The sequence below is a fragment of the Pseudophryne corroboree genome, chromosome 8 (genome assembly GCF_028390025.1).
Source record: "Pseudophryne corroboree isolate aPseCor3 chromosome 8, aPseCor3.hap2, whole genome shotgun sequence".
NCBI lineage: Eukaryota > Metazoa > Chordata > Amphibia > Anura > Myobatrachidae > Pseudophryne > Pseudophryne corroboree.
In genome coordinates, this window is record NC_086451.1 from 276,008,464 (window position 1) to 276,024,332 (window position 15,869).

The 15,869-nt window shown below is 43.0% G+C and overlaps 1 protein-coding gene across 3 annotated transcripts in view; it reads left to right on the top strand.

The window, feature by feature from the left end:
- STAG2 (STAG2 cohesin complex component) overlaps nt 1–15,869 on the top strand; it is a 424,372-nt gene that overhangs the window by 128,898 nt on the left and 279,605 nt on the right. For all 3 annotated transcript variants that reach the window (XM_063937252.1, XM_063937250.1, XM_063937251.1), the window contains exons 2-5: nt 4,617–4,750; nt 6,228–6,284; nt 7,609–7,687; nt 7,801–7,947. In XM_063937252.1, the coding sequence (XP_063793322.1) occupies nt 4,707–4,750; nt 6,228–6,284; nt 7,609–7,687; nt 7,801–7,947 (327 nt within the window). In that variant the 5' untranslated portion in view covers nt 4,617–4,706. The remainder of the gene's footprint in view (nt 1–4,616; nt 4,751–6,227; nt 6,285–7,608; nt 7,688–7,800; nt 7,948–15,869) is intronic.

The following is a 15,869-nucleotide window of genomic DNA, read 5'->3' on the forward strand; positions in this document are numbered from 1 at the left end:
GCACTGATGCATAGCAACCAATCAGACATTCGGTTTAATTGTTTCTTGCTCTGTACAGATAAAATCTTAGTACTATTTATTTGCTGTAATTCATTTTATGTTTTGCAACTAAACACAACAATGTTTCTCAGTTATATACAATAGATAAACTGTAACATTTATATATGATACATTTTCTCTTAAAATGTGTTGACCTCTGCCACATGCTTTTTATCGACAATTGTTAACCATTGCCAATAGAGAAGTTCTAAAGTTCTTCCCCTCCCCCTCTGCCGGCAATTTAACCTCATCCCTATGTGCCAGCTTAGCTTGTCTTTATGAAGCAACCTAATGCACATAATACAGCTGTAAGGTAGGAAGCTATTTGTTGAGTTTTGAGCTAGGACACCTGTGGCCAGATAAGGAATTGCAAATTGTGGGTAATTGGCAGCAAAGTATTAGAAGCCAGCCTTGACTTTTTTTGAGACAATTCATGTAGTTTTAAATATATTCCATTTCTATATCATTTTTTTTTTTTTTTTTAGATAATATTAATAATCTGTGATTAGTGTCTTCCACCTAGTATGATTTATTGAACTAAGAATAAAAGGAATTATTCGTAATTTGGTGTTTCATTAGTTACAAGTGACTGTATTGGCTGCATTTTTTCTCTCTCCCCTTTCCTGGTGTTTCTTTTGTTTTTTTGGGACTGATTGTTGTAGTTCACTCAATGCTTTTATTTATATATATATATATATATATATATATATATATATATATATATATATATATATATATATATATATATATATATATATATATATATATATGTGTGTGTGTGTATATAAAAATTTATGTTTGGTACTTTAGAAATACAGTGTCTTAATGTCTGGATTACAAAATATATATTTTGCTGTTTATGTGATAGCTTTGCTTACATGTGATGATTCTTGTCAACTTCAACATTTTATTATCTTGTGGATTTTTAATTCCTATTATTTGTATTATTATTTAAATGTTACAATATAGATACACTCTGTGTTTTTCAATTGTAATAGTTTGCTCTGAAAAGAACTGGGTCAACCTCTGAATGACCTGTCTCCAGCTTTTTAAGTTTGCCTTGGGCTAGAGCTCCACCTTGTGATCTTCAAGTATGACAGTACCTAACAAACAAGAGCATGGCTGATTCACAGTACGTTCTGTGTGTTGCAACTGGCCTTTTTGGTTAAAGTATCTGATTATTTCAATAAGCAATATTCACAGCTTGAAAAGCAAATGTTTTATTTTTGTGTTTGGAATGGGGGAGACAGGCATAATTGAATGTTCTATGAATATCTCACTAAAACACTTTTGCAATTGATTTTATCTTACAGCGTGCTTAGATTTGACTGCAGGAGTGTGTTGTACATGTGTTACAATGTGACTTTGTTGGGATAGTATTCACATCAATCAAATTTTCACTTACTGTAGTTATTTCCTCTTCATGTCAAACGGCATTTGGTAACTTGACCTGTGATTTTTGCAGCAATATCTTCAAAAAATGAGTGTTAACACCGTCATACCAGGGGTAACCAATATTTATGTTTTTGTGGCATTCGTTTTGTGGTGTCTAAAGGCCCCCATCCACTAGTCCGATTTGGGCAGTTTTCTTCAGATTTCGACACATCTGACCGTCATATCTGAAGAAAAGTGTCACATCGGATGGCTCTTCCGATCCGATGCGCACTCCCGTGTCAGATATATCTGAACTACAGATCTCTGAGGCTGCCCCAACTATTTATCTGAATCTGAAGAAAACAGGTGCACATCGGATTGTTTTTTTTACTTCAGATGTATCTGATCAGATTCATCTGAAGCGTCACTTGACTGGCATCTCCCTAGCCACTCCCACCCACCAAGAGGGGGAACAGCGGCAGCAGCAGCATCAGATCAATCGCATGTAGCATGTGTGCATCAGATATATCTGATGCGATCTGGCACATGATATATCGCATCAGATATATCTGAAGTGAATGTAATTAAAATTAAAGCCAGGGTCTGATCCAATTCCCGGGACTCTCCCGGGAGAGTTCAAGAGAAATCTGATGCTATCTGCAGTTCAGACAAGTCTGAGTAGTGGATGGCCACCTTTACATTTGTCAAAATTTGTTTTAGAATTTCTTCTACGTAAACAATTTAAAAAAAAAAATGCTATTGGATTTTGATAGATTTTAGTCAAATACATGTAATTTTTAAGAATATATTCTCTGCCAGAATGCCTGTATGCTGTTGCCTGTATGCTGTTTTTTTTTTTTTTTTTTTTTACCATTCTTTATTTTAATTTTTTTTTAGTTTTATTGTTAACGAGGTTCACTGCATTAAATGTCTGAATGAATCTGCTGAAGATATTATGGAAAACTGGTTAACCCCCCCAAATGAACTACATAAATTTAGATAGTTTCCCTGATTTGTAGAAAATTTAATTATTTTACCCCACATGATTTAGAAATTTCCATGAAACTGTGTTTTGTTATTGTGTACATTTGATTTCATGCTTGAAACAATAGTAGTGTTCACTCTAGGATTTTTTTAGGGCAGGGTGCTGAGCATTGAAGAGGGCACATTTTTATTTTGAAGGGCACATTTTTGATGTGACGCTTTGCGCACAAAGCATAGCGCATATGTTTATAGTTTTTGTACATACATTTTGCCCTTAGTAAATCATATACCCATACATACATATAAGACACCTAACATTTGTACTGAGAAACAAACTGTATATGTCCAGTCTTCTTGAAAGATCGGCTATAGCATATACATAAGTAGATAATATAAATGTCTTTTCCGGTGTTGAAGTAGTTATAATCCGTATGTGTTATAAAACAGAAAAGTTAAACAATGGGTTAAATATATATGGAAAAAAAAAGTCTGTTCTACTAGGGAAATACTGTAAGCAGTACATGCTAACTGCTTACCCTGTTTACCTCTTTATCAGAGTGCTGTTATTTACAGTGCCTCCTCTGCCATCCAGTTGGCTAAGGATAGAAATTGTGTTCCAATTTCAGAAGTTGGCAAGGAGTAGACGACAACATTGTAACATGCACTCTGACTGTTACATTCTGTATACAAGGGGGTGATTTATGGTCCTGCAGGGTGCACTGAAAAACTGCTGAAACTGCCTAGAAGGAACACTAAGTTAGAACATATATTCTTATTAATTCACCATATGTATCATTACTACTGATTTTTATGACGCAAGTGTCACTTTTAATGTGCAAATCATCTTAAACATAACTTTGCGATAGAATTATGTATTATGATAACTTTTAAGGCTTTCGTTTTATCCCAAAAATGTTATAGTCTAACCAAAAAAATATTTATTGTTAAGGTTTTGTGTTCTCTAGCAGCATGCACGCATAAACGGAGCAACAATTGAATTACTGGGGGGAATTCAATTGTTTGGGTCGTCTGATTTCCCATCTAAACGGGACTTTAGAATCCCCAAACAATTGTGTCTATTCAATTGTTGTTTGGGCGCCAATGCATGTCGCGCCCAAACAGAGTTTTGCGGAGTAAAACGGCTAAACCAGTCTAAAGTCCATCTTTGGCCATCCAAACTGCTGTTTGAACGGCAAAAGTGTCGAGTGTGCGTGCACTCTTTTTTTTCATCGCACCTCGGGAGGCTGCAAGAAAAAAATGCGACTTCCATGTCTGCTGGATGCTGAACAGCAGAACAATGACTTTTCTGCTGCCGGGCGCCATCTAGTGGCGGCCCTGATCACAATTGAATTCTTCCCACTTTGTGCAGGCTTCTAGTAGTAACAGCCTCTAGGGAGCAATTCAGTTGTTCCCCCAAAGTATTATGATAATTATTTAGATGTAATGTGAGAGAGTAAAAATAAAGAAATTAATACAAAAGCTGTACATTCCAACTTAAATCTTAGTACAATTTTTGTTTTTCTTTATAGTGCAATGTATCAAGTGCGGATTATACACAAGTCCAATGCCCAGTGCTTTATACACTCCTCTGAATACTTTTATACAGTTCTCAGAGGTGACTTAAAATATAATTTTAGATTACAGTAGAGGTTATATTCTTCACTAACAGTCACAACCATTCCTAATACTGAAGTCAGTACTCTGTACGTACACCAACGTTAGTGGAAGGATTTGCCTTGCGGTGTACAATACTTGTGAATGTATGTCATTTATGTTGACCTTGCTATATTAGGGGTTTTGCATGGTACCCGAGTGTTAGATAAAACTAGAGCTCATACATACAGACATTGAGATCAGGCTTTCAATGTGAATACTAGAACCATGTCGCATGCATGTTAATGCTGGTAGTCCAAAAAACGAAAGGCAAGTATATAGCTCTGTACACACGGACTTTTGTCCTGCTTGTAACATTTAGGGGCATTTCCCCTTAGTACAATATAATTACAGAGGAGTACTTATGAAGAACTTTCTACACTATGCTGCATGGAGTCTTTGATATCTTTTTAATTTAAAGGCAAAGTACTTTGCTTCAACATTGTATTGCAATACCCATGTGTGCAGGGCCTACGTTTGGCTTAAATGGTTTATATTATCCTATTGTAAAACATGACATTTGTGATGTGTACATTTTTAATATTTATATCACTTCCTCTCTGCAGATTCGCTGATACAGCTGTCCAATACTTCAGATACTAGGTCTATGAACCAAATATTCCAGGGGTATTGGTTTATCAGAAGATGATAAAGAAATGATAGCAGCTCCAGAAATCCAAACTGACTTCAATCTCCTCCAGTAAGTTACAAACCATAATGATGATGTTTATACCCCTTTCACACCGCACAAATAACCTGGTATCGACACGGCATATTGCCGGGTCAACACGGGTTGGTGTGTGGTGTGAAAGGGCCATGGTCAAAATCCCAGGTCGCCTGACACGGTAATTTAACCCAGGTCAGTGGCAGTGTGAACAGGCTCCCGGGTCACCCGTTCACTTCAATAGGGAGAGGTGGCGTGGAGATGAGCTCCTCTCTCAGCGCCTCCTCAGCTAACGCTGCTGGTTCCGCCCCCCCTCCGCTATGGCAACTAACTCTGCAAATTGTCGGGATGGTATGCCTGCTGTTAGGGTCCAATGCCGGATTGAGATCCGGTATTGGCCGTGTGAAAGGGGTATTAGTTGTCATTTATAGAAGATATCTAGTTTGATGCACACTGTGACAATAACGAGTTACGTTTTGTTTTTGTGTGCATGTACTGTAGGGGGGAGTTCAATTCAACACGATGTATGCCTGGCACAAATCTGTTATATACAGTAGGACATACTTCACATGTTTTCCCTCTATTGGGTACTTGCGATGCCGGCAGGTGTTTTTGAATTTCGGAACAGCACTTTGTGTCCTTTACACTGAATTGATTTCCCCAATGTGTGTCTATTATTCATATTAGGAGGAATATCCAGTTAGCCCCGGTAATTTACCGGGGCTAATTGTCCGGCCGAGAGCTATCTAATTAGCCCCGATAAGCCGGCGCATGCCGCAGTCTATCCGGGATTTTGTCTCGCCTGCCTCCGGCAGGCGAAGCAGAATCCCCGCAGCGCATGCGAAAACGGGGCTGTTTCACACGAAAACACACAGGTTTTACTGAGATGGCGAGGCAAAGCGATGGGTGTTTCTGGACAGTGCTATGAGTTGGCCTGAAGGGAGCACAAAAAAGGCTATCTCATGGGCGTGTCGGTGCAAGTGGTCTGCATTCTCAGATGCAGAGCCCCTTCCAAGGAGGCGATGTTCAGAAAGAGGAACTGCGCCTTCCGTAGACTGGTGCAGCTGTCAAGGCTGGATGCAACGAGGCACTGTCTGAATCTGCCGACAGTGCTACTGCGCACAGGAGTACAGATAGTGGGCGTTTCCTGGCCTGTACCTTTTGGCGCAGTCACAGTATCTGCTGCGTCAAGGCTGAACTATAGTCATTTGAATGTTGAAAGAATATTCACTTAAGTCTATCCAGTTCTTTCATGATCCTAGTATTAATGCTTCAGTCAATATAATTGTTATGGAGTTTTGTGTTTTTGTCAGGTGTCACAGTAATAAGGTTTGAAACCTCTGCTGCAAATTTGTATAGTACAAGTGAATATTACAGTTGTGAATGAATTTGCTTTTTAGGAGAAATTTAAGCGTGTCTTCTATTTTAATCTGTATTCTATAAAGTTACATTTTTTTTTTTTTTTTTTTTTAATACAATCTTCCAATTTTTTTCTTCTCCCTCTCGCCAAAAGACCCCTGGATCATTCCCTCCATGATATGGGCCCACTTTCCTGCAATGCAGGACCCAGGTATGTTATCTGATAGTTCACAATACTATTTTGGAAATGGTAGCGCAAGTAAAATGCAGAGCTGAGAGGCCCCGACATTGGGGGGTCATTCCTAGTTTATCGCTAGCTGCCGTTGTTCGCTGCGTAGCGATCAGTGGAAAAAACGGCTAATCTGCGCATGCACCGCAATGCGCACGTGCGACGTACGGGTACAAAGAGCATTGTGGTTTAGCTCTGGTTTCCAAATGTTACATTCTCTGCTTCAATAGATACTATATAAAGTTGCTTTTCATTATATTCCAGTTGTACTGAGTCAATCTTCTGTGTCAGACTGCACATTTACTTTAGATATATTGTTTCAAGCGCAGAGTTTATTTCTCCCTTTTTTACTGGTTCCTGCGAAGCTTTCAGTCGCACGGCCGAACGCAAAAAGATTGACATGAAGTGGGCGTTTCTGGGTGGCAACCGACCGTTTTCAGGGAGTGCTTATAAAAACGCAGGCGTGTCGGGAAAAATACAGGCGTGGCTGGGCAAACGCTGGGCGGGTGTGTGACGTCAAAAGCCGTCCCTCCGTCGTTAGACTCAACGCACACAAAGATTAACTACAGGGCTGGTCTTGTTTTGCAAAAAATGATTTTGCAGGCGCTCTGCTGCACAAGCGTTTGCACTTCTGCAAAGCGAAAATACACCCCCAGGGGGCGGGGACAATGCGTTTGCACGGCTGCTAAAAACTGCGAGCGATCAACTCTGAATGACCCCCATTATCTCCTCTCACTGGCTTGCCGAACCCAGTATCTCCTCTATTAATAGTGAACAGGCAGAGAGAGAGATGAGGCAAAGGCATGGCGGACAGACAGACAGACAGACAGACAGACAGACAGGAGAAGGGAAGACAAATGGAAAATAATATTCCGGCAATGCTGTGCCCAACTGGTAGTTTTAATATATATTGTAGTGCAAATTAAAGCATAACGTAACTGGCTGATATATACTGATGGTTCGATATGTTGCGTGCCTGTCGGCGGGTGTGTACCTTATATGGCTGTGAACAACAGCCGCTGGCCATTATATCTTCCGGCATCACAGCTGTCTGTGCGGGCAAATTCAAATGACCGCCCAGGATGGGTGTCCCGACATGTGTTTACTTACCTGATTCGGCTGGTCTGCCGACATGTTGGTCAGGTGTGTACCCAGCCTTAAGCATTTATGATGGTAAATTTCAACCAGTGTTAAGTTTTTCTGTGCTTCAAACTAAGTTGCCGCTATATATTTTTAAAATTTAACGTCTCATTTTAAAAAAATTATTATTCAGTATGAGTTTCATTTATTATACTTAAAATTCCAGGGAGACAGAAACGCATTTCTCATCGGATACAGACTTTGATGACACTGAAGGAAAAATCCCGAAGCAAGGCAAAGGAAAGGTCTGTCACTTTGTTTAAAGTGCATATTTACAAATAACCATTACAAGTGTTACTTTGCTTATACTACTTGTGAAGTAATCAAATTAGTTACTGTATTCATTTTATCAAACCAGAAAGGAAAAAAAGGTGCTGCAGAAAAGGGCAAAGGTGGTTTGAAGGCTGCTGGTGGCCCCAATTGGATGAATGGACACCACCAACAAAATGGAGTAGAGAATATGATGCTTTTTGAAGTGGTTAAGATGGGCAAAAGTGCAATGCAGGTAAGACTACTTTTTTTTTTTTTTTAGAAGATTAAAGTTAAAATAGATGAATCCTTTTTCTGTTCAGTAGATGGAACTGCACATCTCCAGGCAGACTTTCATAAAAACACATGTCTGCTAGGGTAGCAAACTTCTTATTCAACAGTCCTCTATGGAAATAGTAAGCAATATTTTCTATGGCATTGCTATACATCATAAACTGAAATCTTCAGGCGTCTTAGAAACAAGGTCATTTAAATGTAGGCACTGTCTATTTTGGTTTCGGAGTAGCGAAGATGTGCAGTAAACTTTTACGCATTAGGAGATATTCTTAATAGTGACTAATACGATAAGAGAGAGAGAGCATTACAGCAATTCCTCCGTCACATGCTGCACATTTGTACAAGTTTTAATTTATTTTATTTTTTTACTCCTAAAGATGGATGCAATATCAAAGTGCCTAACTAGGCTTATTTTTTTTTTTTTTCTCTCTCTCTGTTATAAACAACACAATATCACAAAATTTAGTTATATTATTTTTATCACAATCCAAGTCCACCACGGTTTTGTAAAGGAACCTTCTGGATAATTTCCCCCCCAACTCCAAAGTTTTGGCCCAAGTTGTGTTTTTTATTTTTTTATTTTTAGGAAAACCTATGAGAAAAGAGCTATATTTTAATTTGTCAACCTTTAGCTTCAAATTTTTTTTTTACAGTGTCATGTATGGGACATTTTTACTCATTTTTGTGGAATGGCCCATTATTTTAATTATTAGCAAATTATAATTACTGATTATTCCCTTTCTTTGATATACTCCAGGACAGATTTTACAGTGCTTGCCTTCTAAGGTGTGTTGAGAACCGTAAATAACCCCCCCGGATGGTATATAATGTAGCACCTCCTCTTGTCCTGCGTCTTTGAGTGACTTCCAAAACTGCCTGAAAAATATACATCCTCTCCAAAACAATACCCATCTTTCTTGTATGCCTACTTCTTATCTAATGCATATGGAAATGGCTTGATTAGAATTGGCAGGCGCTTTCTGAAATCCAATTGGAATCCAGAACAACTGTTATGTGTTTCTATGATTCTTTGTCCTGGATAAATGTATTGTGATCTGTCTATAGATCCTAATGAATGCATTTTATACTTTCTCTCATTATGTAGCTGTGGGTATAAACATGATAACCCAACCTTGATATGAAACGTATATATAAACTGTCACAAACCACTCTTCATAGGTCAGGGCTTTTCGACTAAGATTTTGAGGTCGGCACTCTGAATAATATTATATATATATATATATATATATATAGTGTGTGTGTGTATATATATATATATATATATATATATATATATATAATCATTGGAGATCCGCACTCACATCAAAAAATACATAAATACATGTTTAGGGTGCACCCAGTGAAACTGACAAAGTCAGCCACAAATACAAAAACAGGGGTTCCACACAGGTGGAAGGGGCACTCACAGTTGAATAACACATACAATTAAATTGCATAAAACATTCATAGTTTAATAGTCGAATATTCAGGTGCACCAACTCGCCCTTGATCGACGTTTCGACCCCATAACTGGGTCTTTCTCAAGATAGGCAGGTTCGGTTAACATTCAAATAACTTTTCTCTATCGTCCTAGTGGATGCTGGGGTTCCTGAAAGGACCATGGGGAATAGCGGCTCCGCAGGAGACAGGGCACAAAAAGTAAAGCTTTTCCGATCAGGTGGTGTGCACTGGCTCCTCCCCCTATGACCCTCCTCCAGACTCCAGTTAGATTTTTGTGCCCGGCCGAGAAGGGTGCAATCTAGGTGGCTCTCCTAAAGAGCTGCTTAGAGAAAGTTTAGCTAGGTTTTTTATGTTACAGTGATTCCTGCTGGCAACAGGATCACTGCAGCGAGGGACTGAGGGGAGAAGGAGTCAACTCACCTGCGTGCAGGATGGATTGGCTTCTTGGCTACTGGACATCAAGCTCCAGAGGGACGATCACAGGTACAGCCTGGATGGTCACCGGAGCCGCGCCGCCGGCCCCCTTGCAGATGCTGAAGACAGAAGAGGTCCAGAATCGGCGGCTGAAGACTCCTGCAGTCTTCTAAAGGTAGCGCACAGCACTGCAGCTGTGCGCCATTTTCCTCTCAGCACACTTCACACGGCAGTCACTGAGGGTGCAGGGCGCTGGGAGGGGGGCGCCCTGGGAGGCAAAATGAGTACCTATAAAGGCTAAAAATACCTCACATATAGCCCTAGAGGCTATATGGAGATATTTAACCCCTGCCTGATTTCTCAAAATAGCGGGAGACGAGCCCGCCGGAAAAGGGGCGGGGCCTATCTCCTCAGCACACGGCGCCATTTCCTCTCACAGCTCCGCTGGTCAGGACGGCTCCCAGGTCTCTCCCCTGCACTGCACTACAGAAACAGGGTAAAACAGAGAGGGGGGGCAAATTTATGGCGATATTTTTATATAACAAAGCAGCTATAGGGGAGCACTTATTATAAGGCTATCCCTGATATATATATAGCGCTTTTGGTGTGTGCTGGCAAACTCTCCCTCTGTCTCCCCAAAGGGCTAGTGGGTCCTGTCTTCATTAGGAGCATTCCCTGTGTGTCTGCTGTGTGTCGGTACGTGTGTGTCGACATGTATGAGGACGATATTGGTGTGGAGGCGGAGCAATTGCCAAATATGGGGATGTCACCTCCTAGGGGGTCGACACCAGAATGGATGCCTTTATTTATGGAACTACGGGATAGTGTCAACACGCTAAAGCAGTCGTTTGACGACATGAGACGGCCGGACAATCAATTAGTGCCTGTCCAGGCGACTCAAACACCGTCAGGGGCTGTGAAACGCCCTTTGCCTCAGTCGGTCGACACAGACCCAGACACAGGCGATGACTCCAGTGGTGACGGTGACGAATCAACCGTATTTTCCAGTAGGGCCACACGTTATATGATTTTGGCAATGAAGGAGGCGTTACATTTAGCTGATACTACAGGTACCACTAAACAGGGTATTATGTGGGGTATGAAAAAACTACCTATAGTTTTTCCTGAATCAGAAGAACTAAATGACGTGTGTAATGAAGCGTGGGTTGCCCCTGATAAAAAGCTGATAATTTCAAAGAAATTATTGGCATTATACCCTTTCCCGCCAGAGGTTAGGGAGCGCTGGGAAACACCTCCTAGGGTGGACAAGGCGCTAACACGCTTATCTAAACAAGTGGCGTTACCCTCTCCTGAGACGGCCGCACTTAAAGATCCATCAGATAGGAGGATGGAAAATATCCAAAAAAGTATATACACACATGCAGGTGTTATACTACGACCAGCTGTAGCAACTGCCTGGATGGGCAGTGCGGGGGTAGTTTGGTCAGAATCCCTGATTGAAAATATTGATACCCTGGACAGGGACAATATTCTACTGTCGTTAGAACAAATAAAGGATGCATTTCTTTATATGCGTGATGCACAGAGGGATATATGCACACTGGCATCACGGGTAAGTGCTATGTCCATTTCGGCCAGAAGAGCTTTATGGACGCGACAGTGGACAGGCGATGCGGATTCAAAACGGCATATGGAAGTTTTGCCGTATAAGGGGGAGGAGTTATTTGGAGTCGGTCTATCAGATTTGGTGGCCACGGCTACAGCCGGGAAATCCACCTTTCTACCTCAAGTCACTCCCCAACAGAAAAAGGCACCGACTTTTCAACCGCAGCCCTTTCGTTCCTTTAAAAATAAGAGAGCAAAGGGCTATTCATATTTGCCACGAGGCAAAGGTCGAGGGAAGAGACAGCAACACGCAGCTCCTTCCCAGGATCAGAAGCCCTCCCCGGCTTCTACAAAAGCCTCAGCATGACGCTGGGGCTTCTCAAGCGGACTCGGGGACGGTGGGCGGTCGTCTCAAAAATTACAGCGCGCAGTGGGCTCACTCGCAAGTAGATCCCTGGATCCTGCAGATAATATCTCAGGGATACAGGTTGGAATTAGAGACAGATCCACCTCGCCGTTTCCTGAGGTCTGCTTTACCAACGTCCCCCTCCGAAAGGGAGACGGTGTTGGAAGCCATTCACAAGCTGTACTCTCAGCAGGTGATAGTCAAGGTACCTCTTCTGCAACAAGGGAAGGGGTATTATTCCACTCTTTTTGTGGTACCGAAGCCGGATGGCTCGGTAAGGCCTATTCTAAATCTGAAGTCCTTGAACCTGTACATAAAGAAGTTCAAGTTCAAAATGGAGTCACTCAGAGCAGTGATAGCGAACCTGGAAGAGGGGAACTTTATGGTATCCTTGGACATCAAGGATGCGTATCTCCACGTTCCAATTTACCCCTCACACCAGGGGTACCTCAGGTTCGTTGTACAAAACTGTCACTATCAGTTTCAGACGCTGCCGTTCGGATTGTCCACGGCACCTCGGATCTTTACAAAGGTAATGGCCGAGATGATGATTCTTCTTCGAAGAAAAGGCGTATTAATTATCCCATACTTGGACGATCTCCTAATAAGGGCGAGGTCCAGAGAACAGCTAGAGATGGGATTAGCACTGTCTCAAGAAGTGCTAAAACAGCACGGGTGGATTCTGAATATTCCAAAATCCCAGTTAATGCCGACAACTCGTCTGCTGTTCCTAGGGATGATTCTGGACACGGTTCAGAAAAAGGTTTTTCTCCCGGAGGAAAAAGCCAAGGAGTTATCCGAGCTTGTCAGGAACCTCCTAAAACCAGGAAAGGTGTCTGTACATCAATGCACAAGAGTCCTGGGAAAAATGGTGGCTTCTTACGAAGCGATTCCATTCGGCAGATTCCACGCAAGAATTTTCCAAAGGGATCTGTTGGACAAATGGTCAGGGTCGCATCTTCAGATGCACCTACGGATAACCCTGTCTCCAAGGACAAGGGTGTCTCTTCTGTGGTGGTTGCAGAGTGCTCATCTATTGGAGGGCCGCAGATTCGGCATACAGGATTGGATCCTGGTGACCACGGACGCCAGCCTGAGAGGCTGGGGAGCAGTCACACAAGGAAGAAACTTCCAGGGAGTATGGACGAGCCTGGAAACGTCTCTTCACATAAACATTCTGGAACTAAGAGCAATATACAATGCTCTAAACCAGGCAGAACCTCTGCTTCAGGGAAAACCGGTATTGATCCAGTCGGACAACATCACGGCAGTCGCCCATGTGAACAGACAGGGCGGCACAAGAAGCAGGAGGGCAATGGCAGAAGCTGCAAGGATTCTTCGCTGGGCAGAGAATCATGTGATAGCACTGTCAGCAGTGTTCATCCCGGGAGTGGACAACTGGGAAGCAGACTTCCTCAGCAGACACGATCTTCACCCGGGAGAGTGGGGACTTCATCCAGAAGTCTTCCACATGCTGGTAACCCGTTGGGAAAGACCAATGGTGGACATGATGGCGTCTCGCCTCAACAAAAAACTGGACAGGTATTGCGCCAGGTCAAGAGATCCGCAGGCAATAGCTGTGGACGCGCTGGTAACGCCTTGGGTGTACCAGTCGGTGTATGTGTTTCCTCCTCTGCCTCTCATACCAAAAGTATTGAGAATTATACGGCAAAGAGGCGTAAGAACGATACTAGTGGTTCCGGATTGGCCAAGGAGGACTTGGTACCCGGAACTTCAAGAGATGATCACGGAAGATCCGTGGCCTCTACCTCTAAGGAGGGACTTGCTTCAGCAGGGTCCCTGTCTGTTTCAAGACTTACCGCGGCTGCGTTTGACGGCATGGCGGTTGAACGCCGGATCCTAAAGGAAAGAGGCATGCCGGAAGAAGTCATTCCTACTTTGATTAAAGCAAGGAAGGAAGTAACCGTGCAACATTATCACCGAATTTGGCGAAAATATGTTGCGTGGTGCGAAGATCGGAGTGCTCCGACGGAGGAATTTCAACTGGGTCGATTCCTACATTTCCTGCAATCAGGATTGTCAATGGGTCTCAAATTGGGATCTATTAAGGTTCAAATTTCGGCCCTGTCGATTTTCTTTCAAAAAGAATTGGCTTCAGTCCCTGAAGTCCAGACCTTTGTTAAGGGGGTGCTGCATATACAGCCTCCTGTGGTGCCTCCAGTGGCACCGTGGGATCTAAATGTGGTTTTGGACTTCCTAAAATCTCATTGGTTTGAACCACTAAAAAAGGTGGATTTGAAATATCTCACATGGAAAGTGACCATGCTTCTAGCCCTGGCTTCTGCCAGGAGAGTGTCAGAATTGGCAGCTTTATCTTACAAAAGCCCATATCTGATTTTCCATTCGGACAGGGCAGAACTGCGAACTCGTCCGCATTTTCTCCCTAAGGTGGTGTCAGCATTTCATCTGAACCAGCCTATTGTAGTGCCTGCGGCTACAAGTGACTTGGAGGACTCCAAGTTACTGGACGTTGTCAGAGCATTAAAAATATATTTCTCTATCGTCCTAAGTGGATGCTGGGGTTCCTGAAAGGACCATGGGGAACAGCGGCTCCGCAGGAGACAGGGCACAAAAAAGTAAAGCTTTACTAGGTCAGGTGGTGTGCACTGGCTCCTCCCCCTATGACCCTCCTCCAGACTCCAGTTAGATTTTGTGCCCGAACGAGAAGGGTGCAATCTAGGTGGCTCTCCTAAAGAGCTGCTTAGAGAAAGTTTAGTTTAGGTCTTTTTTTCTTTACAGTGAGTCCTGCTGGCAACAGGATCACTGCAACGTGGGACTTAGGGGGAAAGTAGTAAACTCACCTGCATGCAGAGTGGATTTGCTGCTTGGCTACTGGACACCATTAGCTCCAGAGGGATCGAACACAGGCCCAGCCGTGGAGTCCGGTCCCGGAGCCGCGCCGCCGACCCCCTTGCAGATGCTGAAGCGTGAAGAGGTCCGGAAACCGGCGGCTGAAGACTCCTCAGTCTTCATAAGGTAGCGCACAGCACTGCAGCTGTGCGCCATTTTCCTCTCAGCACACTTCACTGGGCAGTCACTGAGGGTGCAGAGCGCTGGGGGGGGGCGCTCTGAGAGGCAAATATAAACCTTATACAAGGCTAAAAATACCTCACATATAGCCCATAGGGGCTATATGGAGATATTTAACCCCTGCCTGACTGGAAAAATAGCGGGAGAAGAACCCGCCGAAAAAGGGGCGGGGCCTATCTCCTCAGCACACGGCGCCATTTTCTGTCACAGCTCCGCTGGTCAGAACGGCTCCCAGGTCTCTCCCCTGCACTGCACTACAGAAACAGGGTAAAACAGAGAGGGGGGGCACATTAATGGCTATATATATATATATATTAAAGCAGCTATAAGGGAGCACTTAATATAAGGATATCCCTTGTATATATAGCGCTTTGTGGTGTGTGCTGGCAGACTCTCCCTCTGTCTCCCCAAAAGGGCTAGTGGGTCCTGTCTTCATTAGAGCATTCCCTGTGAGTTTGCGGTGTGTGTCGGTACGTGGTGTCGACATGTATGAGGACGATATTGGTGTGGAGGCGGAGCAATTGCCAAATATGCAGATGTCACCCCCCAGGGGGTCGACACCAGAATGGATGCCTTTATTTGTGGAATTACGTGATGGTTTATCTTCCCTTAAACAGTCAGTTGAGGACATGAGGCGGCCGGACAATCAATTAATGCCTGTCCAGGCGCCTCAAACACCGTCAGGGGCTGTAAAACGCCCTTTGCCTCAGTCGGTCGACACAGACCCAGACACGGGCACTGATTCCAGTGACGACGGTAGAAATTCAAACGTATTTTCCAGTAGGGCCACACGTTATATGATTTTGGCAATGAAGGAGACGTTACATTTAGCTGATACTACAGATACCGTAAAACAGGGTATTATGTATGGTGTGAAAAAACTACAAACAGTTTTTCCTGAATCAGAAGAATTAAATGACGTGTGTGATGAAGCGTGGGTTGCTCCTGATAAAAAGTTGATAATTTCAAAAAAGTTATTGGCA